Source organism: Telmatherina bonti (genome assembly GCF_933228915.1).
Source record: "Telmatherina bonti genome assembly, chromosome: 3".
NCBI classification, from domain to species: domain Eukaryota; kingdom Metazoa; phylum Chordata; class Actinopteri; order Atheriniformes; family Telmatherinidae; genus Telmatherina; species Telmatherina bonti.
The window spans coordinates 20,715,385-20,743,354 of NC_136621.1; the positions used below are offsets into that span (position 1 = coordinate 20,715,385).

Below are 27,970 nucleotides of genomic sequence, written 5' to 3' on the forward strand. Positions count from 1 at the left end.
AGGGAGTAACATATCAAAAGTATTTTTGTACGAATATTTGAACACAAGATCAGGTCACACACCTCATCAGTAGAAAATGTTTTAAACAAGCTGGATTAAAAGCAATTTTTTCCTCCTGGAGGAGGATACTTCCTTTTTAAATAACATTTAAACAAAAACCTAATGCAGAGCACAATACATACATGCAACTGGATTATGTTAGCCTACTTTTTTTAGATGTGTAACTTGTCAGACTACAGCATATTTTACACTCTGCCATTGCTCTGGTGGAGCAATATAGATCTACAGAATGCAAGCTATAGATCTAAACTTCAAATGTCAGTCTACAACTGCATACTAAAATAAAAGCTAACTACACGGTTTAAAGCAAGTTGTAAAGTTTATTATTAATCTTTAAAACCCCCAAAAGTAAAACCAAAACAAAAAAAAAACAAAAAACATTGAAATTGATTTTAGATAATGATTACAACTAAGTGGCATGTATAAGGTCTCATTAATAGGAAGAAAATGGATCAGATGAATCAAATTCAAGACTTATTTGAGGGGGGAAAAATATCTGATTTTGTGAGGTGGATGTGGTCTCTATTTTGATTAAAAAAGCAGGTTATCACAAATGATACCCTGAGGACCACAGAAAGTAAAAGTTAGAGGGAAGTTTGAGATTTTGCTGTCATTCACTGTTAAAAACCAATAGTGTCATATAGTAATATATTTGCTTTAATTTTTATTCTTTTCTAAACAGTTTCCTGGTGAGACTGCAAAATAAATTTTAAGGTGCTTTTTTCAAGTTTGAAATATTAGAGTAACATGAACATATTGTCCCATAATTCTAATTTTAAACAGGCGGTGGACACTTGAATGAATGAGAGTTCCTACTTAATTATAAGTTTAAGTTAAAAGTCAAACATGTATAAAGGTGTTCATCAATCTGTCCAGAGACAATTTATCATATGGAGATGGACAGTTAGAAACGTTACAACTACAGAGTAACACCTTTCACCACGGCGTGGATAATGACGGGTTCTTACTCAGCAACTCTGAAGGTGCATCGCAAAAGTCCAGATGAAGACAGCAAAGACTTTATACCTGTTAGACTGATAAGTAAAAAGCAAACGAACCCTAAAAATGCTTTACTGATGACTTTGTTTACACAGTACTGCAGTCAGCTGTAAGTAATGACGAAAGTCGGCACTTAACTGGAAAGCTGAACTGTAGAGTTGTATCGGTTCATGTGAAACATGCATCACAAACAAAGAAGAAAAACACAGTCACAATAGCTAATAAAGTTTATTTATCAGTTTCAGAAAAAAAAACAAAAAACAACTAAACAATTACAACAAAGAACCAAATGAATCTCAAAGGGTAGTAAAAATATACCAAGTACAAGAAAAGTTAGAGTGGAAGAACAGAGAACAGCTTCCAGCAGCTAAACAAGAACACCACCTGTGGAGTCTATTTCACAAAACACGATTCAATTGACCCACGCCTGTACAGGCGGTACATCGAGATGTGGTGGGAGTGATACATCCCTGGTGATTGATCCTGGTTTGGAGACAGCACAACAGCCTGGTTGAATGCAAATTGCATCAGGAGAACAGCAGGAAGAGAACGCTTGGTCCTTTAATCCAAAGAAAGATTTTTAAAGATTTTCCTTCAAACAATACAGCAATCACAAAATCAAAGTACAGCAAGTTCACTACTTATTTGATAGAAAACAGAAAAGCCAATCACCTCTGATCAACATGGCGAGTGAACATCGAAGCAGCCACACCACGAAAACGCAAAGTGTCAATTTGTTTTACAGCTTTGAAATTAATTTTCTTCTGCGGGATTATCAGAAGCAACCGAAGGGCAAAAAGTTCACCATTACAATGAAGCGCCTGAAAACAAAATCAGGAGAATAAACTTAACTGAATTCAGTCAGTTTAATAGAAGACAACTTCATAGATACTGATATATTAAGTTTGCTTGCAAATTCAACTGGAACTTTCACTCATGAAAATGCCATCATCCTCATCACACAAACATAACACTATCCTTCCTCGGCCTATCTAAATGTTCGATCACATTCATGTCACATCAGTCATGAAACTTGGAACATGTTTGATGTAAGAAATCTACAATATTAATCATGAACAGCAGTATTTACAACAGCTATTTTAAAGCTCTCTTAAACAGAGCAGAGATTATTGTACAACATGTATTTCGCATTACTTTAATAGCCCATGGTAGATCAAACGTGTCCCTGGATCGCTATGTTCCTGACAGAAGTCGTGGTCAATACCAGATTGGTAAGCATGTATAATCTATACATAATAGATCACTGCAGAGGGCCAAACACTGGTATTTAGCATTTTTATCCTTAAAAGGCAAAGACAAAAGCTACAGTTACAGAGAAATAGCTACAGTTTTATTTTTAACAAACAGAGGTGAGAAACTGTACACGGTATTAACAACATTGTATGGCAAGACCACTGAGGAGCTTCTGTTTGAGCTTCTTTCTTCATTTACTATGCTGTACTTTACGGGACTTTGGTCCAACAACACAGTAATGTCACACATTCCATTGTTGTCAGTTAAGGTGTCAAAGACTGGAAAGTGCAAAATGCAGTTGCGCTGTAAAGTCAGAAACGGTATGAAGTAGGGAAGAAGGCTGATTTCCTAAAAGATGACGAGTTAGCCCTGTTACAAGTGAGTTGGATAATGTGGTTTGATATGTTTTTGTTACGCCTGTCTGTATCGCCACTGGTCAAATTCAAAGTGCTGCGTCAGCTTCATCGTCTTTGCCTTTCACTGTAAAGGTGCATTTAAAAAAAGGTTGAAGAGGCTTGAAATGGTGTGTCATGCCAATATTTGCCCTGTATTCACAGGATTTTCACTCTGTTAGCCTTATTTGCCTTTTTCTGAAACTTGTTTTTTAAATAAATTTTGTTGCAATCCACAAGCCAGATCATAAATGGTGATTCATGTTTCCTAGCATCCATGCTGCAGAGTACAAGGAATAACTCCATGGACCACATCAGAATTTGTAAAACAAATGTGTAGGAAAGGTAATAAATGCAAAGCACAGAAAATAAAAGCTAATGTTCAAAAAGAATGATCTAGAAATTTTTTTTAAAAAAAGGCAGCCCAGTATAATGGTTAGGAAATTAGCTTTTAAATGCGTGGTGTGATCGCAAGTCAAAATTTGATTCCACATAGTGTGTAATCTCTGTATGTAGGACAACAATTTGTAATAATCCCTTCTATATAGTTATGATCATATGGTATCAAGGAATTTAATAAAAATGAGAAAAAGTGGAATAAATGAAGTTTGCAAATCTTTACCTAGTGAAGGCTTATTTAACTTTAACTCTTTAACCCTAAAAAGCCCTGTAGCTGAGGATGAAGTGTAAAATCTGGGAACTTCAGCAACAAGAGCAGAAAACTTCCCCCGTGAGCCTCATCAGGTCTTCAGTTATGTCGTCTTTCCTCACCAGTGCGGCCAGTTCAGAAAAGACAACAAAGCCAAGCAGCACTCAAAAGTTGTCAGAGCGGGGATACAGAGGTGCCCAACTACTGAACTAATCATATTATGTTCAAACGTATCTACATGGGGTTGTAAGACTTTTGTTTTCTTTTAAAGGTAAATGTAACGTATGTGATCCTAGAAGGAAAAAACACAAAAAACAAAACTTCTGTAGCTAAACTGTTAAAGGAATTTTGGTTTACGCACACGCAGGTGATGATACAATTTCAGCATGCAGAGGCACTGAGTTTGAAAGAGTTTATAGGCCTACAATATATTCTCTGGACATGCTTGTTTCACTTGAAATCTGTGTTTTTCTATAATACAAAAGTAATTCAGACTTCCAAAGGAAGCATTCACTGTTTTTCTCCATACATTTGCATAACTAAATACAGTTCCAATCCATCCATTTACAGTATACCATATATACTTCACATAATACGTATATATGTTGCAAACATTCCATGCAGCATATAAAAACCCTTTCTTTGAATAATATTGTATGAAAAAGTAAAAGTGGGGTGTTCCACCAAAGAACAAGCTTCTTATCAAGAGTATTTGTTTTTCCTTTAGGGGTTTTAATGGCAACTGGTAATACAAGCCAGAGAGGATGGATGGCTATTTGCAAAGGAGGTTCCCCCTTACAAAACTGGTTTTCAGCTCACGTTAAAGCACTGGATTTAAAATACCAACCAGTGCTGGAAAAGTAGAAGTGTAAGCACTTCTGTATATGCTGTTGGCTTCATTAAAGCACATATTCAAGTCAGCTTGACACATGTGCCCTTCTCTTATCTCTGAATACCACCATTGTGCATGTAGATCAATTGGTAACTTCAAAAGGATTCCCCCCCAAGTGGCCTTGTTCCTACATATGACATAAAAGTGATATGCTGATTTAATCACAGTAGATCACATTTATATCACATGAGTTGTTTAGTATTTGTTTCAAGCAACATTTGACTTTGTTTATATGATCTCAGTCAGTTTCAGTAAGATATCTGCAGTAACAAACCTCAACTTTACTTTTCATTAAACTGCTCGGTTAAAACCGCAAAAGCAGATATATTGACAGCTTAAATTGGAAAGGTGTAAATGATGTGTAAACATTCCCAGGGTTAAGTAGATTCATACTGTAGATTCACTACACTCCTATTATATATACATTTATATAGATGTGGAGGTATAAAATGCAAGTGTTTGGCAATAAGCCGGGAGACAAAGGTACAGTAACATCCCCACCTTCGGAGTGTGAGACAGATAAGAATCAAGGAGACCTGAGGTGTATTCTCGCAATGATCGTACTATTCTTCCATCTCTTGTATAACTGGAGTTTGGAATGGAAAAATGAATACAATCTGATCCAAGGGCTTGCTTGGATAGTCAAACATTTCTGTGGATCTGCCATGAAGAGACTTGGCTGCCATTCCAATACCTACCTACCACTATGACACATTACTGTGCTTCTCCTACTCCAGTTGATTTCATTGAGCTAATTTCTAATCACAAATGACTATTTTCTAGATTAGTAATGGACAATACTACCTTATCTGCACCAATGATTCGAACTCAATCACCACTATCTTTGTGATTTAAAGGCCGACCATTCCCAATGTATTAATTGGTAGCCAGCTGATAGGATCGAAGAAATCATAACTAAAGAAACTATGAGAATCATTTATTCACATTTTGAACTGACAAAAAAAAAAAAAAAAAAAAAACAGTTGGAAAAGAAGTGACCTAAGGCTAGCTCTTAGTCAGCAACATGGCTGAGCCTACAGCTTCCTGGCTGCTAATAATGACACTGATAAAGACTTCTAGAGTGACTGTTGTGTGTTTAAGATTGTGGTAAATCGATGGATATGGCTAAACAACTTGAATATCAGGGCACTGGTGTTTGAAAGCTTCGTAAGTCTCATTGGGCTCATAAAACAATGGCTAAAGGGGAACAGGTAAAACGAGGGGAAGACGTTCCTCTGTTTTACTCTTCACCAGTTTCAGCAAGGTCAGAGTTGGAAGGCGGTGTGGAGGATTGGAGGTGGTTTGATACGGATGATGGGTTTGAGGAAGTGCCCTGCAGAGCTTCACTCGAAACAGGGTCTGGAAGGGTCAGGGTTTCTGGAGCAGACTTTTTGCGAGGTCGGTCCTTGGGGACAGAGAGGGACTCGGGTGCATCAGTGCACATGGGGGTTGAGGGTGCACTGGCAGGGCCAGTGAGGGTACAGGAGGACAGGGGGGTCTTGCTTATGGAGATTGAAGGGGGAAACATCCCAATCTTCTGGTTGGTGGCCTCCTGGATGGTGCGCTCAAACTCTCTCACCTCATCCATTGTCATGTCTGGATTGAAAAAGAGATCAAGTTGAGACCAATGAGAAGAAGAGCTGGAAAAACAGGTCAATGTCTTTTCACAACATTCCATGTCAACTCAACCAGTGGTTCCCACCACAATTTTGTTTTACTTTATTTTGCGGAGATTAAAGGGAAATATATAAGAATAGAAAAAGCAATATATTGGACTCAGAAGAATGATTAATCTAGTTGATTCAGATTCACAGTATTGCTAAAACTTTTTTCTTCTGCCATATGCTTTTTATTTAAAGGTTTTAGGATATTCTTTATCAATATAAACATATTTTAAATATAATGAAACGCAAATAATAATAAACTAAGAGAGGTTCATTGAGTTTTATATATTACAGGTTGAAAATTACATGTTCCCCTCAACATTCTGGTTCATAACTAGGCACCTGTATCATCATACAAAAATCCAGGAGTGGCCCACTCTGGTTCTTGAGTGGCGCATTCCTGCAAGTGTTAGGAATATTCCTGCTATAACACACTTGACTCAGATCAATGGGTAGTTAGCAGACTGGTGAAGTTTAATGTCAAGCTCTGCACACGTGTGTTAATCCTGTGACACTTGCAAGACAGCAGCTCTTGAGGAACGGAGTGGGCCACCCCTGTAAAAAGGATTCTTCCAAACTTTTTGTAACTTTTTTACCTTAAAACCCTTCTGACCCATTTTTATGGCACATGTACATTTATTATGTATATTGCTGGAGGAATCATTGCAGTGTCCAGAGGCTGAAAAAGCACACTTCAAAACTGTCCCCCCCCCCCCCCCCAACCTACAGCATCACCTTACAGCAACGTCTGCTTTAAGCCACCATTAACACACTAGCCATTTGGACATAAGCCATGGCTGATTCAGCAAAGAAACAAGACAACGTTATCAAAGGAAGCAAGGAAAAAACAGGCAAAAAGGGATGTAGCATAAGATAAGACAAAAGTTAACAGACTGACTTTTACTGGCTGGAGAGAGTTCAGAGTAGAGACAAGATGCAAAATGGATACCAAATGATCCCTCCATGGGGAGCATCACAGTGCAAAAATCTGCCAAAGTTCAGAAGCGGGGGTGTAATTTTCAAAGAATACTCCCTTGGATGGGAGGATATTGCTTGAAAAATGGTAGAATTGCAAAAAAAGTAAATTTTTTAGTGTTGTTGCAATAATAGGACCTGATTAACCAATAAACAACTGATTTTTTTTACAAAATAGATTGCATTTTAAGCAGAGGTAAACTTATTAATCAATTAAAAGAAAATAAGTTGTATAATAAAAAGCCAAACTTATTTTCAATCATTTATGATACTAATCTGCAGTTTGTTATTATGTAAAAATTTTTTAAAGTATTGATTTATTGGGGGAAAACAACTGGATGATTTTCTGTACAGGCCACATCACCAAGCCCCACAAGTGCAGTAGAACGGTACACATACATTCCCACAAGACTATCAACAGAATAGCAAGCCTCTTTAAACTCAAAATTAAAGCCTAACTCTGCTCAGTGATAAAGTGAGAATTGTGAGCTTTGCCCACCATTTGTAAAAGGGGCTGAAACTCAATACTTTTATATATAAATAAAAGAAAAATGAATAATAATAAGCAAAAGGAGAATGAAATGGTGGTTGAATTAACATGGAATAACCATCTTATCCTTTGGGAACAATGAAAGGCTAATTATGTCATTTTCTTATCCATGTGGTCACAATGGTATCCCTGTAAAACAGACTATAATCTCTTTCAAGTAAAATATAAAAAACATGAACTATCACACAGAGTTCATATAATTTCTCACCATCAATCATTCATGACTTCAGATTTCACCCCATAGTGAGACAGAATGAGTGGATGTATGAGAACAGTTGTATGTAGCTGCAACAGCCTCAGAGGCAAGTCAGCAACTGTAAAAAATATGACACACTGGAGGTGCAATGGAGCAAAACAATGAAATAGACATACACTTGCTTTGTCATGGATCTCTATGTCATCCAGTGAAGATGGGTTTGTTGCAGAATGCTCTTGCTGATCATGGCAAACTTTAATGTTGGTTTTCTCATGCATTTTTCTTTCGTAATCCCGCACGTCATCCAAAGTCATATCTGAAAGAAGTGGGATGGGAGGGTAGGGACCGGAGTCGAAATGTTGATAACTCTTCTACAGTGGCACTCCAGTTTAAGAAGAAGGAAGAAAGAAAAAAAAGAAAAAAAAAAGAGGGAGTGGAGGGGAAGGTTCGGTGGCAAAGGTAAGCTTTGATGAGGTTAAAGATTTCAAAGCTAAAGTGCAAGCTTTCCAGGATCCAAAGAGAGTACAGGAGACAGCAAGACAAATCCAAGCCACACGGAGAGAAAAAAGATGGATGATGTCAAGGATGCTTCAAGATTAATGTAAGGGATAAAAATGTTTGAAGCAGGTTAAAGGAAAGACCTAAAGGTTCACCTATCCCACAGGCAAAAATCATTCCACATGGGAAAGGATAAAAAAAACAAAAAAACATCCATGTTTCAGGGAGGAGTGAATAAAAAGGTTAGTGATTATGGCAAGAAGGGGATTGGAGTATGTTTCATAGCAAAGATAATGGTCTTATTATCTATATGCCCAACAGCTGTGGAAAATGCTAAACAGCTGAGAGTGAGTAAATGTGCTGCAGCCTCTTGAGGGTGCACAGAGTTGCCTCTTGTGCAGCCACAGAAACAGAGGCAGCATTCATGTTTCAATAAGTCTAACATTCCTCAGTGATATAAATATCCAATTACTTTTTCGTGTAATTGCAGCCAACCAGTCTGCATAGTCTCTAAGCAAACACACAGCACTGATTTGCACAGAAACTTTTTTCGAATTTCCAAATACACTGAATAATATTGAAATCACTTTTCACTTCAGTATTATGTCTACTTTGAATTTAGTCAGATTTGATATGCAAGAATGTCTGTGATGAAACATGACAGAATGTTTCCTCTTTTAAATGGTGCACATTATGACTGCAGCAAACTCTAACCATGCCCAGAAAATGTTTACAGTGTTTATCATAAGTGGATTAGTGGGGAGAGAAAGATCCATGCTAAGGTAGAACGACCAGGCTGAATGCAGGTGGGGTGATTCTTCATGCATGTGACACTACAGAAACCAGTACAGTCCAAGAAGCTAACAATGCCAACATTTTAAAGAATGAATCAGATGCTCCAACAATTATGAAGTTTAAATCATCACACAATTTGTGTGAAGGTTGAGATTATGTTTATCTTGACTATTACTTGATATATATATATTATATATATATATATATATATATATATACACATATATATATACACACACACATGCTTGCAGACCTACCTATCCACTCATCAACCCAGGCAAATGCCTGTCTGTGTCCCAGCAGCAGCACATCCCGAACCACCTAAAACGTAAAACAATTATGGAATCACATCCTTTGATCAGTTTTTCTCAACAGTTTCATCTGAAAATTGAGACATATTTCCACATATTATTTTTCAAAGCAGCAAAATGCTACTCAGGGAGTTCCTCGTTTGAATTCTACTTACATGTAGATTGGATTTGTTCCACCAGTATACTGAATAGTACAATTCAGTGAAAAACAACCAAACAAAAAGATATGCTCCTAGAAACGAGCTTTTCTGTCTGTTTGTGCTTTTATGTCTGATATGTTGTATTAGTTCAAATATTACAGACTGAAACGGCCAGGTGACTTCTCTGCTGCTGCCGTGGTTACCAAGCTGAATATTTCTGCCCAAATAACTGTTGGCCTGAGAGGTAATTACAGTGTCACCAGTATCTTTATGAAAAGTTTCAGAGGAGCTGCACTAAAAAAGTCAACCTGCTCTGAACAGCGATGTCAGCTGCTTGTTTTCAGTATGATGGCAAATGGTGTTTCTTCACTGGAAATAATGTAAAAGCTATGGGCACAAGCTAAATAAATGTCTCCAGGAGCAGCATGGACCATACAAAACAAAAAACAAGGTTTCTCATTTTTGTATGACATATCTGATTGGGGGATTTTTGTAAAGTAATTCATTATATTTTTTGGGTAGAAAAATAATACAAATATTAAAAAAACATGACTAAATAAAATATGTATGATGATGAAAAAGGCCAGATGCTTCAAGTCTTCCCAAAGCTGAACACTCACCTTGTGTACAAACTGCTCCACTCGCGTCTGAAGACCCCAAACCTCGAACTTTACAGTGACCAGTTTATAGGAGCACATGATGGGGGTCTCTGTGTCCCTCCAGCCTTCCTGCAGAATGCCTCGCGATGTCTTCTCTGACTTGAAATATCGCAGGTCCTGCAGTGACAGGGGGAGTGTATAGTTTAGTGAAGGTTCAGGGTATCTTTGATACTGCAGTAAATAACAAAAACATTCAGGCAACTTCCTTGTGCAACCAGAGTAAAGTAGACATCAGCAGGAGTAAATCTTGAAGTACTAAGTAAGTACCATTCAAATCAGCAGGTCAGGAAATATATTCAGACAACATGCTCATATGCATTTGAAACAATACATGATTAAATAGCTAAGAAAATGATTAGCAGTTTTCTCAGAGTAATGAAAAGGCAAATGAAAAATAGACAAGAGGGGTTTTTCAAGTAGAAGAAGGAAATGAAATCTTAAGTAGAAATATTGTAGGGTGTGTTTGGGTTTGCAAAGTAAAGTCAAATATAATATCAAATGTTCCTTCAGATTTCAAAAGGCAAATTATTAATAAACTGTAAAACGCAAACAGAAAAAAACAAAAAACAAAAAAAAACTCAGAAAACAAGACAGACAACCAAACAGGGTCTCAGTCCAATAATTTTTCCAGAGTTTCCTCCTAATGTTCATGGGCATCTTCATAAACACAGAGCTAAAAGCTTACCTCAGATTCTTTGTAATAACGCTCAGGAATTTCATCGTAGGCGATGTCAACGAAGCACACCTCCCTTTCCTGATCCTTTAGCTCGATGTCAAAGATCTGGAAACAACAGAACGGTTACCCAGTCCTCACAAAACTCTACCTACCAGTCAGAGTAACCTTCAGAACATTTTCCTCATTGAGTGAGGAACATTGATTTTTTTCCCATAGCACAGAGCCCATCCAACAGAAGCACCTCATCTTGTCGGCCATTAGGGGTTGCTCTACACCCACATCTTCAGATTGTGCTCAACTTCACAGGGCTGACTAGTTTGACTGGGTCATACTTCAGTCAGGTGATTTATCAAAAAGTGAGTACAATCTTCCTTTTCACTCTTTGTTTGCATTTATAAACATTTAATAGTATTCTTTACACTGTGCAACTTTTGAGAGCTGCCAATTCTGCAGGAGTTAAAAAGACCTGTCCACAATGAATGGTTGTGGTCCATTGGTAAAAAAAAAAACAAAAAAAAAACAAAACAGGTATACTGTGTTACAACTAAGTCCACGGACAACCATACAATAACACTGGTCTTTTCTATGGTCAAAAAAACAAACATATATATATATATATATATATATATATATATATATATATATATATATATATATATATATATATATATATATATATGTATATATATATATATATATATATATATATATATATATATATATATATACACACATTATAAATAAATAAATAAATATATATATATATATATATATATATATATATATATATATATATATATATATATATATATATAAGTTTTCTAGGTGGAAGCCATGTTTTTGTGTGACATAAGACCAGGTAAGACTGTTCACAAGCATAAAGAATATAAACGTCACATTAGCTTTTGTTAAAAGCACAAGTATTACTTGTGCTTTTACATTTACTATTTACTTGTTACAGAGCATCACATTTTTAACAAATGTTAACATCACATCACCTTATCATTGAAATGTTTGCTTTCAAACAAAACATTTATTGCATTTCTTTCTATCAACACACTAAGCTTGGACTTTTCCCATCACTGTGACTTTAAGTCACTCATACACACCAGTAAGACCAGGATGCTCCATAAAGCTTCATCTAATTATTTACTCATTCAGACTATAACTTGGCTCAGGTTAATGTTAATGCAATCTAAAAATACTGTTCACCTTATCTTATATAGAGCATAGTCCTAATCCAAGTACAACTGTACAACAGAAATATAGCTTTGACCCATAACATAATCTGAAAAAATCCAGCTCAATGTCTAGATCAAGGCCTAATTCTATTATGATCAAGATGCATTAACCTCTACAATGACAAAATTCAAGACAGAAAGAACAACCAACAAACCAACAAACAACATCTGAAGACAGCTGCAGAGAATACCCGGCAAAGCACCAAAGACAAAGAAATCCAGTATCCAGTAATGTCCAAGCCATCCAGACTTCAAATGGTTTCTTAAAGTCTTTAATATGAACATTTAATTATGCTCTAGTTGCATTTAGACCCCGCAAAATGTGGCTTCTAAATAAAAAAAAAAAAAAAAAAAACCAGCTTTAATTTCTAAATGCTTCGTGCCATTTGTTTGTGAATATCCTTAAAATAAAGACTAGAGGCTGCTCTTTAAGCACATGCCCATTGACTGTATATAAAAGATGGACGGAGCCTCCAAGATGTCACCCATAGGTTTCTGAAGAGCTGAATTGAAGCTCGGTGGGCGCCATCCTGGCAGGGTCATGCGAGTTGTCACGCCCGGAAAATACAAATATGGGAAAAGAGATAGAGCTGAGAAGGGGGGCTGTGAGTGTGGGGGAGGATGATTGACATTTAGCAAACTTCGACTTCCTGTAGCTAGGAGCTAACTGAGCTAACAGGAAGTAACCAGCTAACGGAGGTAATTAGGCTAAAGCTAAGTCATGTTGTTAACTGGCTAAAAATTGCAGTTGTTCTTTTGACTTGAAGTGGGAGATCTGGTACCTGTCAATTAAAAGGACACACCCCTAAATATGCTGAATTTAGAGATTAAATTACTTTTAAACGGGGGAGTTAAAAAAAAAAAAAAAAAAAAAAAAGCACTCTCCTCACAGTTGTCATAAAAGTAAACCTGACCTGTTAAACTGAAAATGGATTTTTGCACCAGGCTGTAAACATGTTTATTTCTGCTGTGAAGTTGGCCTTTTTAACATGGGAGACTATGAGGATTTGCTCTGTGCCCCTAGTGGATGAGGGGAGAACTGCAGTTTTATGCACTTCCGCATAGGCTTCATTTTTAACCGCCGGAGGTTGCCACTTGGTCATGCCTCATTCTATCATGAAAACACAAATATTTCTTTAATAAAAAAAAATAAATTGGAAAAAAAAAACCCACCTCTAAAGCAAAACTTAGAAGAGAGCCAATATTGTGCTACCTTGCAACCACACCCTCCATTATAAAAAAATGCAACATGCCCACTTGTACGCCTACTCACATCCTGTACACACATCCTTGACTTCCCACCCTAAATCACAACATTTCTTCTTTCCTTCCTTCTATTCAATGAATTGCTCTTTAAAGTTCACAAGAGGTGCAAAGGCGAACTAGGTGGGCAGAGATACGTTATGCCATATTATACACAAGGGGAAGCAAGAGAGCTGTTTAGAGAATCTGGTATATTAAAATTTCATAACCGAGCACCAAACAGCAGCATGTTATTGCACAGCATTATTTGTAGCATATACACATTTGCACGAGTGTGAACTGGTTGTACAGTGTCAAAACATGCAAAGCTTCTTGTTCATTCACCCTAAAGACATAGAACAAAGTAGTGCAACTGTCCTATTACTGAATAACTGAGCATGTCTGCATGTGTGCAAACAACACACAGTTGCATCTCAACTCGCACCCACGGGCATCCTAATCTGTCTGGCATCTGAACACTTATGAGACGCCTCAGTTTTCATCCATGAAGTGCATTCACTGAGAGCAGTTTCTGTTCTTAAAATCTAATTTCAACTGCCTTTGATCCATCTCCTTGTCTTGTAAAAGAGAAAAAGCATCAGTCTGAAACAGCTCTATGTTTTGATGCTCTCTGGCGGTCTGTCCGTTTCTGTATCCCAGCTTTATGAGTACTAGAACACATCATGTTTGAGACCGTGGAGGATATCTTTATTCTATATGTTACCCAATTGAAGACACACACACACAAAGAGGCCAACAACACAGAAATAAACCTGCTCACCATGATAGAAAATATAAGTTATGTCTCTGTTGTACACCAGCCTTTCATCCATCTTCTTCGCTGAGCATGTCTGTCCAAGCGCTGGCAGCATGACGCTATGACTAATGCTTCTATAAACTGTAGCATAGGGTGTGTGTAGTCCAAAAGCCCAAATTAAATTAGTCATCCAACAAATGGAGCAGTATTTGGCAGACTCTCAATGCTGACGTACAGTAGGTCTGACCTGTGATGATGGTCTGCGAACAGCTTGGATCATTTTACGCATGTAGCCTTTAGCAGAGCCAATTCTTAGCTTATATATGCGATGCAATAGTGTGTTTTAAACTGGCTTATTTGGCTTCACATTACTGCATGTGGAAAAAGCAGAGATAGGCAGCAGTGTTATATAAAGGTGAGAGATTGGAGTGGGAGCATGTTTAATTAACTCACTGGGTCTTCAGGCTGACATCAGAAGCACTGTAGTTACAGTCCTCAGAGGAATGACGCACAGAAATAGTGATGCGTTACGCTTGTGATGTAGTGAGGATTTTGCTGTTTAAATTCTTTCATGTTGCATACAGAGAGGTCACATGTAGTGCATAAAGTACAAATGCCAAGGAAAAGTAGCCAAACACATAATCAAGTACTTGGTAGCCTATTAGTGTAGCACATTTGTGCTCAAATTGGTCTAAAAGCACCCTAAGATCTGTGCAACATCAGATAATATCTGCCGAAAGAGCATCAGGAAGCTCAAAATCAATCCAGAGTTATACGGTACAAGCATGAAAGGCACAAAGCATATTTTTATACTTTGCTTCTGAGAGCATGAGACTGGAAAGAAGTACCCACATCACGACCAAAATCTACAGTCACACACTGTACTTACATTGTCATTGCATCCTTTGTTGTCCTCGTATTTTGTCTCTATGTGAATAGAAAACTTGGGCAGGAATGAGCACTGTGGAGGACAGATGTGAAATTATCAGTGAGGAAAAAAACTTCACAGTGTATAATAGTTGTCTTTGCTGCTCTTTGTGTATTTTGTAGCTTTTAAAAGCTTTAAAAGTTTAAATAGAAAAGGAAGAAAAAATTCTCCATCAAGTTAAGACTCTTTTAGCACTAATTCTCAGTGTTCTGAAAGCAGATTTTAAAAACACATATTATATCTATACATATGTATATACATATAAAAACAAAGCAAGATGCATCTAGCTTTGTTGTAAAATCTTTGAGCTTGTTAATCGGTCTTGTCTGTCAAAACTGTTGCGCCTTCAATTTTACAGTACTGACAGGAAAGAAGAATTTTTAAAAAATCAAGCTGTCAAGGAACAAAAACCCTACTTAGTACTAAGGAGTTATGCATTTCGTGCGTCAAAAGAAAGAAAATATCCTGCCTGAATGTCTTTACTGCACACTGACTCATACATGAACATAAAACGCTTCTACTCATAAATGCACATAATGTTAAACATTCTGTTGCAGAGACAACATTGCCCTGTTGTCCCTTTAATCCTAAAGCAGCATGCTCATTATGTCAACATCTCTTTCTCTGCACCACAGCAGTACTATAGCTGAGCCTAATCACATGTGTTTAAATATGTCTGTTTGTTTTGCCAAAGGTTAATGGCAGCTCACACAGTAAAGACACTGAGGGTGACTGTGTGCATATTTACAAAACTGGCCGAATCATTACACATTGGGAGATACATGTTTGCTGAATTTATCAAAAACGGTTTGTGGAAAAAAATACTTGAGCAACACTTCAAACAGAGGACAACATAATGTTCTGTTGTAAACAATCATTGAAGCTTTAAAAATGAGTGAAAGCCAAAGGCTTTAATTTGTTTGGATTTTTGTTCCTTTGGCACAACACAAGCTTTCAGATCCTTTATGCAAAACTCAGCTGAATAAGTTCTGAATAAGTTGCCGAGTGTGTAGATAAACATTAATTAAATGTGACTTAACGATGATGAAGGAATATATTCCCAAGTTATGTAGGACGACACAGTTTTAGTGTGTTATGTACCATTTGATGACAGGCCAAACATGACGCAATCCTAAAGACACTTCAGGCTTTAGGATTTTCTAACACTGCTTGAGTTGCTGTGAATTGCTTTGGAGGTACTTACGGTGTATTCTTCAGACCAAAGAGAGAGGACATCATTGGGTCAGCAGTGGAAGAACATAAAAGAAACAGTCAGATAAAAGAGAAAATAATCCATTTCTATTACATAAAAATGATGTAAAGACCACAATATGCAAAAATGTAACATTTTTAGTACATCATGTCACCCTTTCCAGTCATTTGTTTCCAAAAAAAAAAGCTTAATCTTTCATCAATTTTTCTTTTAAATATTAAGAATTATAGAAGTATTGCAGAAACCTGCTGTGGGTGCTGCAGCTCTGATTGCTGCACTTATACACTGTTACACTCATTGCAAGTCAGTGTGGATGACAAGCATTTGGATCATGGCAAAACTGTAAACATGTAAATGTGTGTTGGCTTCATGTCTCTGTGTCGAGTTGCTCACATTGAGTCTTGCCAGAAAGCTGAAATGGTGAGTAAGCAAAAAAACTGTGACATTGTGACTTCAGAAGGACTCCGGTTATCATTACTTTATACAACTTTTACATAACTGTAGTGTCAGCACAGAGGAACATCAAAATCTATATTTTTTTAAAGCAAATTTCTTGTCTGTTATTTACCGTTTAAGATCATGCTACTTTGATCAATATTTAACCCCCTTTTGCATTTTCATCACCAGAAGTCACTGCCCTTTCACATTTGATTAACATTTTGCTTAGTATGCTTGTATCCAAAGTCACCACTGCAGTTCATGCCCCACATTAACTTGGATGCAGTTTCAAAACTTTTGTTTTTAAGGCTTAAAAGAAACTAATGTGTTTTACAATTAGCTTTTTATCAAACCATTCATGCACAAGCAGCAGATCTCAGTGCTTTGTCCATTGCCACATCTCTATGTGGAGGAACTGGGTACCAAACCACCAACAGTCGGATTAGTGGACGCTAAATTCTTCCAACTGGGTCGATGCATGCACATAAACCAAATTCAGCTCTCTGTAAAGGCTTTCGTATGTCCCTTAGAAATTACATACGGAGTAGCTGATAAGCAAGCATCAGCGCTTCCTGAATAAAGCAACATAAGTGAGGGCTTTCACAGGGACTTCAGTGGATAAACCAGATTTTTTAAAATGTGTCTCAATGTGCTGCAAAGATAAGCAGTCTTGGACTTTTTTATTTTCTAATCTCTCGTCTTTCACACTATTCTAATGTGCTACAACCGTCACATGGTGAGTGCTGAGGAAAACAAATATCTGAAAAGTAGTTAAGGAGGTCACTTTTGAGAACAGCATTGAGCTTCATGTGACTGCAGTGCAAAGCTATTCTGGCAGCTACTGAAGAGGTCAAGCGTTTAAAGCAGGGCCTGTCATTTACATTGTGTACTCACCTGTTATGGTGTAAGGGTAGTAGTTCCAGGCCTTCTCCGTCACATAAAAGATTTTGGGAACCACTGCTCGAGCCCAGCTGGGTAATTTACTACAAGGAGATGTTGAAACATTGAAAAAGACTGAGCATGAACAATGAAAGGAGGAGTGGGGTTTAAACTTTTTTTTGTTGCAGTATTCATTAAAAATAAAAATGAAAATGTGGACAAAAATTGTGTGTTAACAGTAGAAATCTGATTGAGAGAAATTATGTAACAACAAAGCAACCAAAAAGTTCTGATAAGAAACTTGGCAACTTTTTACACGTAAATACAGTAGTAATGCTTTTTTTTTTTTTTTTTTTTTTTTAAACTACATTGAATAGGAACTGATAGGATGCAAGAGGTGAAAAGCTTAAGAAAATTGGATTTACACCTTCAAATGAACAAATTGTTAAGTTTTGCATCTAGAAACCTGAGGACATGGAAATTTGTACTTGACAAATCTAACTCCCATGACTGATTACATAAAAGTTATTACAGTAAATATTCCACTTTCCCTATGGGATAAATATGGTAAAGTTCATTTCATTTTACTAAAAGAAAGTCATGGTCAATAGCAACAGACATAAAAGAATAATTTTTCCATTTTTCCTCATATACTGAGAAGATAACTAGTTTTACTTCCTCTTCCTTAGATGTTTGCATCTGGTCAACCAACCTAACAGCTTACTTACATTTTAAAGTCAAGCATAATCTGCTTCACAGCACAACTTTATCTGCGACTACAAAGGAGCTGCCGTTTAAGTTAAACCAGGTAAAAGAATTTGTCAAAGCAATACTTTGTAGATCTCAGAATACAACTTAAAAAATGAGAAACACTGTCATATGCATTACTGAGTTATTGTTCAAGTGCCTGTAAAACGTCTGCTTTGGCCAAAGCTATCCAACAGATTCCCTCATTTTCACTATCCAAGTTAAGCTCTGATGTTTCTGCCTCTACCTGTAACGTTCAATCGTAAACAAAACACACAGGTCTGTCCTGCAAAAGTAAAAAATTCCCTAAATATCCAAAACTTAAATCACAAATTTATGTGTAAGTTTATTTCAGTGCCCTGAGTACACGGTAAACAGTCCATACTACAACAGTAGCTCCCCGGCCATGTCCAGGTTTCACGAGTGCTTATAAACTTGACACTAAAATTAGGGACATTTGTGTTAAATAGATTATTTCTCTGCTTTAATAATACAAACAATTTCTGGAAAGACTTGCTAGTTGCTTTTACAACAAGGTGTAACTGGTTAGGATTATGCTTCTGTGGAATAACCAACACAGGTAAATGAGTGGGTAGAGTCCCCACCCCCACCTTATTTTTTATGTTAAGTTTAACTCCATCTAAAACCCTCTAACTGGAGGATGACCACTCTACCCACTAAGCCCCAGTAATCAACTCATTTTTATCAACTTTCAAAAAATATTTGATTTGATTATATATCTGTTTTCATTGAACTGCTTTACTCAGGTAAACTGTTTTTTACTTACAGTTTATATCTGCTGCTTCCTGTTGGGGATCTTTCATGCCAGAGGTTATGCTTGCTCGGTCAACTGGATTGTTACCACGGTGATCGCCCTTGTCTCTGTGGGGTCCTGTACCCTATGGCTGTGGTGGGGAACTTGGCCTGTACTAATCTGGGTGGTTTTCAGTGGCATGTGGCCATGAGCAGGTTGGCTCCTGGCATGAACAGATCCCAAAGATATTATTACCTTACAGCAATGTCAAGCCAGTTCTTTATTTCCCTTTTAATATATAGTGTGGGGTGTGGGTGGTTGTTGCAGGGTCGGTGCACACATGTTGTGAGTGTCTCTGTGTGCATCAATGCAGACTATAATCTAGTGTGTGTTTTAAAAATGATTAGGTTTTTTATACTTGACTGTGTGCAGACTTGTGTTTAATGTACCAAAATAGTGTTTTATGTAAAGCACTTTGTCCTACTTTTTGTATGAAAAACACTTTATAAATAAAATTTGATTTGATATTTTCTAGGTTTTAACTCTAGTCTCATATGTCAACAGTGTAAACTTGTTTCTTAAACATCAAACACAGCAGGAGACACTTTTATATTTCGTCTGTCTTCATCTGCACCTCCATGGGCTGACATAAAAAAAAATAGTTTCTTTATAAGGATAAAAATGGCGCCCACTGCATCGTGACAGCTGTGAATAAACTGAGCCTTCAGCTGTGATATTTTGTGAGTGTTGGCAGGCTTGCTCCTTCTCTCTCCCAACAAAAGAGACAGACACTCCACCTACACCTCCATCTGTTGATTTCTCCCATTCTCTCCTTGTTCTTTTAAAGATTTTGGCCAATATCTGCTGAGACACGACCCATGTTGCTAAGCATTCAAGCACTACAATCTGTCGTTCCAATCCAGACAGGTTTTGCATTTTGAGAGAAAATTTCTTGAAAAACTTAAATATTTCAAGAAAATAACATTTCATTAAAGCACACCATTAACCTAGCCTGGCAAGCCAGACTCGATGCTGGTACAGCATAACGCCCTAGTAATTCGTAATGTGAATTACTAGGGCAGGATAAACAAGCGTGGCGTAAACCAATCAGAAAAATGTTGGACGTGACGTTAGTAAAGCGGCTGCCTAAAATGTCCGGAAGTGTTCAGTAGAGCAAACTCAACAGAGGAAAATAGACATGACACGCCAGACTCATTAATTCATTATCCAAACCACTTTGTCCGATTAAGGGTCGAGGGGGATCTGGAGCCTATCCCAACAGTCTTTGGGTGAGAGATGGGGTGCACCCTGGACAGGTCCTCAGTCCATCGCATGGCCGGCATGCCAGACTGGCGTGCTCTATATATTCAATACAGAGTGACTCTACACTGGTACAGCGAGAGAGTCTGGCTTGCCAGGCTAATTTAAAACAGCATTTACGGCAAAAAAGAAAAACTCCCGCTATGTCTGTGCGCCATCGTGAATGTTATGACGAATACATGGTGACGCAAGACAAGAGGCAAGCGTCCCCCCAGATAAACCAATTAGAGCGGCTGGTTTGTTTAAGACCGATGCGAGTATCCGTGAAGGGGAGGGACTGCAGGCTGAGTCGCTCTGTACTGAATATATAGAGCACTCCAGTCTGGTGTCCCTGGTTACCATTAACCATCCGTGCTCTACTCTTTAGGTGGGAGTGTTCAGGTTAGTCGGGATGTGAGCTGGTATCAAGTCAAATAGTGAGTAACTTTCCAAAACAGTAGCTACATTTCCATTACAGTTTTTGCTAAATAAAAGCAATGTTTCTTACAATTTTGACAAACTACAATAACGATTTGCTGGCGTTTCCGTTGAAAGGTGTTGTGGTTTATGCCAGGTAGCAATGCAGCGTTGTTTCAGAGGTTACCACGGCTTTTTGAAGCCCTTCTTCCTTATTCGATGCAATCAGTTGGTTTCTATAATAGGCCATGTATGAATTGGCTTGAAATGACGTGTGTATAAAGTGTCCGGTGACAACATTGTTGTGAAGAGGCGCTATGGAAATAAAGCTGAATTGAGGGGGGGGAAAAAAAAATTTTTTTAATTTCCTTTCTAGTTTATTGTAAAACAGATCACATGGCTTATGGTTGTCAGAAACTCTCACTCTGTTTATTACAACTGTAAGTACAACAATATTTAATTTTTTCTTATGAAAGGATATCACAAAATATCACTTGCTCAGGATGGTTTACGTCTTTGTATTTAGAATCTAAATGCAAACATACATGAGCAGAGAGTTTGGTTTGTTTGCCTTTTACCTTATATTTGTATTTTTTGTTTTACCATTTTCATTAATTTACAAAATTGATAAAGAAAACCTTCCATTTATGTCATCATATCTCTGAGCCAATATAAAGAAGATTGAATGAAAAGCCAACTTATCTCTGTGTACAGCATTGCATTTGCTTTCTTCCTCGCCTCTGCAGAGCAGAGATGTGCTGACTCAACATAATTGGTTCCCCCAGCATAGCGAATGCTGACACAGGTATTTGTGCTCAGACAAATGACCCGTAGCATCTTCTAACCCCCCTACCATTTACTCCATTTTTTTCCTTTTGTCCTTTCTTTTACACATTCTCCATCTGTCCAGCTGTGAGCTCGGCACAATTCTTCGTGAATCAACTGGAACAAATGCGTTTTGTGAGAGGTGCTAGATCCAGGCTGATGAGATCCACTGCAGTGCATCAGTGAGGGGTATTAAAGAAGCTAGCAAAGTTTCAGGTCTCTGTTGTCTTTGAATCGCTAAGTAAGGAAAAGTTCTAGATGAATATTACTTCTCATTACTTTTTTCAAGTACATAGATGTACATACTATAATGAGCCAACAAACATTTGGGTATTGGGCAGCAAACTTGTGTGGTGTTTCAAATCTGTACTGCTCAGAATTATAATGATTTTTTTCCTGTAAATCAATGCGGTTAGCTTTTTAAGCCAAGCTGCGTGACAACTGTGTAGAAATGGTTGAAATGAGAATTCTTATCTTTAGCTGTTCAACCATGATGGCTACTCCTTTCTTTTTTCCATCTTCCGCAGACAAGAGAATTTGGCACAAGTAGACGAGCTGCCAGCAAGGTGCAGAAATACCACATGCAGCATGAACAAATCATGTTTGGCAATGACTGTAACAGCCCGGTGTCACACTGACCTGTTGAGGTAGACACGTTTCTCTGTGAACTGTCCTGAGCCATGAGTGGGATCTTCAAACGGTTCGTTCTGGACAACCTCCACCCCTTCTCCTCGATCGCTCTGCTCGTGGCTGTGTTTACTGATCATGTACAGCTGGCCGATCCGGTACTGAAGGACACAACACACAGACAGCAGAGTATTCAGTACAAGTTCATAAAAAGTCTGTTTTCTCACTGAATTACTTTTAAAGATTTTCAGCCACTTTTGACATTTTAAACCCTTTTGCACTGACAGGATTCCAACCACTTTTATTAGAAATATGCAATAACAATAAAGATGAATCATATTCACATTCTGCAGAGGTACACCAACCACATAGAAACTGCAGACAAAAACCTAGTAGGTTGAATTAGGTGTCCAATGAAAAACGACCTCATATGTTTTCACCAACAATACCGATTAAAGACTAAATGGCTCTTGCAAGACTATTTTTAGTTTTTCTCTGCATTTCTAAAGCATTTACAGACTCAACTACTGAACTTCCACAGCGATCATCTGTGTCTCTCAAGACATCCTGAAACTGCTGGACGTAATGTAATCTTGCAAAGTACTGAAAGACGCCACACAATAGTCTGCTTTATGTTTATTCCATTTGTCTAAAATGGGAAATTGTGGTAATTGCATTTGTTTATTTTTTTCCATTTTGTTTGTCTCGAGTAAATTGGTTGTAATGGGAGCTTTGAAAGCTATATTCTCTTCAAGTCAAATATTTATGATGAATTGTCACAGTAAACTGTTATTTAACTTGTACATCTCATTTTCATTGTGATCATTATTTTTATTAGTGTGCTTTTTTTTTTTATAAAAAACAAAAATGACAAAGTCACAAGACTGGGAAAATAAATACTCACAAAACCTTTAAAAAGGCAAAAAGAATTAAAGGCTCGTATAAATGGTAACTGTTTGTTTTGATTATATTTACTGAGGCCAATTTTTATGTTGTAATTATTTTTCATTGGTGTGCTTAACTTCCATTTTCAGAGGGTTGTGTGACGATGAGGCAAGTTCACCATATTTTACATGAGTAAGCTCTGCATGCAGATACATGCACATGAAAAAAGGGTTTAATGGAAAGGCATTGAGCTTCAATACAAATGTGCTGCAATGTGCTTTAAAAATACTAATAAGTAAATACTGAACAATTAATCTATTTCATTATAAATATTCAGCATTTATAACAATCTTGTATGAATTGATGACTTTAGTTCAAAACTGAGTAAAAATATGTTGTAAAACTTTCAACCCCAGTTTCTCATTTCTAGCCTGACGGACGGGGAAAGAACGGCAGTATTTTCATCCAAACAAGGGGAAATCTGTTTATAATTTTAGCTTAGTCATGTATTGCCTGCCAGCTTGGCCCACAGTAACCATAACTATTTTCTACTGCATTAATTTTTGAACCCCTACTCCATTTTCCAGAGATCAATGAAAAGGTCAGAACACAAAGTCAACTGAATGCGATCTTCTCTGCAACACTGTGCCTTCAGTTAAAGGGCAGACATGTAGCTCTGCTGCAGCGCTGTTTCTGTTGCCATGTACAAAACCATGCGTCACAATAGATTCATTGTGAAATACAGCTGCTAAGTAACTACTCATCTAATTGTTTCCTTCATTAAGTCAATAAATTAGGCTAAAAGATGTCGACATCTGTCGGATTCTGTTAATTAAAACTTTTGTTTGTAAAAGTTTTCAAAATGAAAGAAAAGGAAAATGTGCAAATTATGATTTTGAAGTGGGAGAAAATTATCCAACAGAAAGAAAGAATCAGGATCTTCAAAACGGGAAACATAAATGAAAAAAAGGAGACAGAGAGAGAAGGATATGGAAAGAAAAAAAAAGAAAGGACCAGTGAAGCTACAGTTTCATGGTAAAGACTACTGATCATTTTATCTCTTCCAGGCTGAGAAGCTTCTTCCTGCTCAGTCAACACATGCTTCCAGTCTGCGCTTTCCTCTCTCTCTCACACACACACACACACACACACACACACACACACACACACACACACACACACACACACACACACACACACACACACACACACACACACACACACACACACACACACACACACACACACACACACACACACACACACACACACAGGGGCTTCAGTTTGCAATGAAATCTCAGAGGTGGGAGTTTGACCATGATAATGAAAGGGAGCTGAACCAACCATATTCCCCTGAACAGCACACTTACTGACCTTTACCTGTCTTAGCTGTTGGCTGAGCTGTGAAATGTTTGGGGAGAAAATGTGAGGTGCTCACACACAAGAGCTCCCAAGGAGACTTATCAGATGGCGTCATCACCTGTAACTGCTGTTGGAACAATTTCTGATTGAAACACTCATTTATAAGTATGTGGTAAAATAAATGAAATGATTAAATCAAACCCCCAAAGTCATTAGTCAAAGCCTGGTGACAAGATGGAAAACCAAGCATCATGACCAGTCCTGTCACGAGGGATTCATCGGGACATCTGTGACTTCAAGAAATCGTTCACTTGCAAGATAATGTGTAATGCTTTAAAAATGTATGGAGAATAAAAGCAAAACAGAAGGATGACTACAATAATTTGTTTAATTTTCAATCCTACATTTCTGATTTAATGTAGTAGATAAGTAGTTACCAACAACCACTTAAGATTAGACTGGAAGGTTTAAGCATCCCAATGTGACAATATAAAAGGCGCACACATATGCATCTACACATATACACACACTTTCATTTAGCAAGAGAACATTCTGATGTTACACAAACATATCTCATGTTAAAAATGGTTGTTAAAAAATAGTATAAGCTTCACTAATAAAAAATACTCTTTATTCTAAGATGTAATCATCTGAGGCCCTGTGATGGACTGGTGACCTGTCCAGGCTGTCTCTCACCCAATGATTACTGGGATAGCTTTCACCCTGAATTGTACTAAGTGGTTAAGAGAGAGGGAGGGAGGGAGGGAAGGAGGGATAGATGGATGGATGGATGGGAATCATCTGAAACTAGACACCATCATCAGATAAAAAGGCTGTATCACACTAGGATGTAGGACTCTGACCAATCCTGTTTTTCCAACTCCAAATTTATACAAAAAGTTATTAAAATTATTATTTAAAACTATTATCAAAAAATTTAAAATAAAACCCACTTTTCCCCTCTAGTTTGAAAATGAGTTACTTTAATGAAAAGAAACCTATGCTGACCTCCAGCGGTTAATAATGAAGCCTATTCAGAAGTGCATAAAACTGCAGGGGCTCCAAAACAGAGTGAATCTCCATAGACTCCCATGTTAAAAAGGCCAACTTCACAGCAGAAATAAACATGTTTACAGCCTCGTACAAAAATCCATTTTTGTTTTAATAGGTCAGGCTTACCTTCATGGCAACTGTGGGGGCAGTGAGCTTTTTTTCTAACGAGCCCATTTATAAGTAATTTAATCTAGAAATGTTGTATATTTAGGGGTGTGTTCTTTTGATTGACAGGTACCCGATCTCCCGCTTCCCATTAGCTGGTTAGCCCCTGTTATATCCGGGTTAGCTCGGTAAGCTCTTAGCTACAGGCACGAGACGACACGCATGCCCCTGCCAAGATGGTGATGGTAGGAACCGCCAACCGAGCTTCAATTCAGCTCTTCGGAAACCAATGAGGCTCCGTCCATCTTTTTATATACAGTCTATGGTTGAACCAGAACGGTTTTAGTGGGAGTTTATTTATTATTATTATTAGAAATGATCGTTAAAAGCTGCAAAATTGTTTAAAGTTTTACAAAGCACAGTTAAATGCTCTAACAATAAGCTGAAGGCTACATGGTCAAGGGATAATCTTCCATAGTCACACACATTGTCTTAGCTATCCAGTCGTCCAAACCATTCGTTATTGTCCTTTTAACACCCACGTTAGCCTGGAATTTCCTACAGTGACACGGGCAGCAAGTGGAGCAGAAGCACCCACTGCAGAGTTCAGTGGCAGTTTAGTGAGTCCAACGAAGCAGAGAAGTGTCTGCAGCCTCGGTCGGGAAATTTCCTGTGCATTGTGCGGTGCTTTCTGCAGCACAGCGAGAACTGCACTACTCAAATAAATGATTGATCTTAACGTGTTATTTAATACTGATAAAAGGGGAGGCCCACTCAGCGGAAGGGCTGCATTTCCAATGCTGCAGATGAGTTGTGTTTCGTGATTACACTTCATGTCTGTGTTTATACTAGCAGAAAACAGCCACGTTCATTTCTGTGCTCCGTCATTAATGAAACATTCAGCCAGTATTGAAAAGTTTGAAGTCATTAAATGAAGCTTTTCCTTATTTGTTTCTCTGCCATCTTTTCAGTCTATCATAAACTGCATAATTTACTCCATTAATAAAAGTTCTCCTTTCCACTGAAGTCTTGAAAGGAAAAGGGGGGGCTTTTCTAAAAAGAGCTCTGGGATGTAGGGACAATGAGCCTGGCAGGTTGAGAGCTACTGTAAATAATGCAGATGTATGCCTTCCCTTTTCTCCATGTCACACATAAAAACGAGAGATTCGAGTAGCCTGGCCTGAAAGATGTCGAACACAAACTGAGAAGGAGTTCACGGGGGAGTTTTTGTGAGTCCTTTGTGGGGATAAAATGACAGAGAAGGAGAGTGATGTACTGGCAGACAGAAATAAAGGCTTGGAACACAGGGTTACAGAGGTAATGTGTGACATCATCCTTACTCCAAATCCATTTGGACAACAGCACAAAACCATTTATTTTGTTGATGACGAGCTGTAGCGGTCATCAGCCGCTAAACATATTTGGGACCATCCTGCGTTATCCATCTTACGAAGGCCACTGTGATGATTTAAAAACATGGTGGACTGCACTAAAAGAATCAAACACGAACAGATAAAAACAGGCCACTTTTTTCTAGAGACAGCTTATTCGATGACAAATAAAAATGTTCTACCTGAATGAACCGCCCTCTGTTAGTCACCCCCATTGAAACAAAACAGGATATCAGTTATCTCTTGTCGGGAATCTTCCATCATGATCAATCATTTAGTCTCAGGAGCAGTATGCTTTGCTTTCATTTGATTTGCTTGAGACAAGGCACTCTAGTTTGTTGCTGCTCATTAATCAACACCCATAAATTAAAGCATGTTGTCATCATCAACCCCCGTCACAGAGTTCTGGTCTGGGTCATGGAAACCCAAATCCACACACAGCATGAGGGGGCTGCTTGCTGACATGTGAAATTACCCAATAAACGGTCTTTAACTCCTCCAAATTCAATAATACAACCCTGTTTCCAGGAACATTAGAAAATTTGTAAGAAATACAGTGCCTTGGCTTGACCATGGGAAAAACATCACCCTCTCTAATCGATGGAATGTGACCCCAGTTCATTAATAAAGAATTCAAACACATTCAATGATTTTGATATGATCTCACTTTTCACAAATGTCTCCATTCAGGATTAACCTAGAAAAGTTATGCCTGCCTTTTTAAAGCTGTAAAAAGAAAAAAGGTCAAGACAAGCTTTCAGACAGAAGTGCAGCTGAGCTGATGATATGAAAAAAACCTAAACGGCTGCATTACGCAATATCGATCAATATGTCTATCTAGACACAGTCTGCATTTCTATGCGGTCAATAACGATACAGCATCATCATCAAGAAAGTGTAGTGGGAGGGTGAAGGAGGAAAATGAAGGTGGCATTTCTGTGTAGTGCTGTTGGAGGGGAGGGGGGGTGGGGTGGGATGAGATCAGATGATGAATTAGAAAGGTGAGGAAGTAGCGGAGAGGAGGAAAAAGATAAAGGATGGGGCAGAAAAAGAAGACAGTTGAAAGGGAGAGGAAGGGGGCATTGTACGATTAGCAG

At 37.8% G+C, this 27,970-nt stretch overlaps 1 protein-coding gene across 1 annotated transcript in view; it reads right to left on the reverse strand.

The window, feature by feature from the left end:
- Positions 1-5,486: 5,486 nt before the first annotated feature.
- LOC306774556 (cytoplasmic phosphatidylinositol transfer protein 1-like) overlaps positions 5,487-27,970 on the reverse strand; it is a gene marked incomplete at its 3' end in the record, with an annotated part of 72,628 nt that continues 50,144 nt past the window's right edge. The window contains exons 2-8 of the mRNA XM_079264644.1: positions 22,090-22,238; positions 17,413-17,512; positions 14,840-14,911; positions 10,720-10,815; positions 9,996-10,151; positions 9,182-9,245; positions 5,487-5,842 (exon numbers count right to left, since the gene is read on the reverse strand). Of these exons, the coding sequence (XP_079120770.1) occupies positions 5,487-5,842; positions 9,182-9,245; positions 9,996-10,151; positions 10,720-10,815; positions 14,840-14,911; positions 17,413-17,512; positions 22,090-22,238 (993 nt within the window). The remainder of the gene's footprint in view (positions 5,843-9,181; positions 9,246-9,995; positions 10,152-10,719; positions 10,816-14,839; positions 14,912-17,412; positions 17,513-22,089; positions 22,239-27,970) is intronic.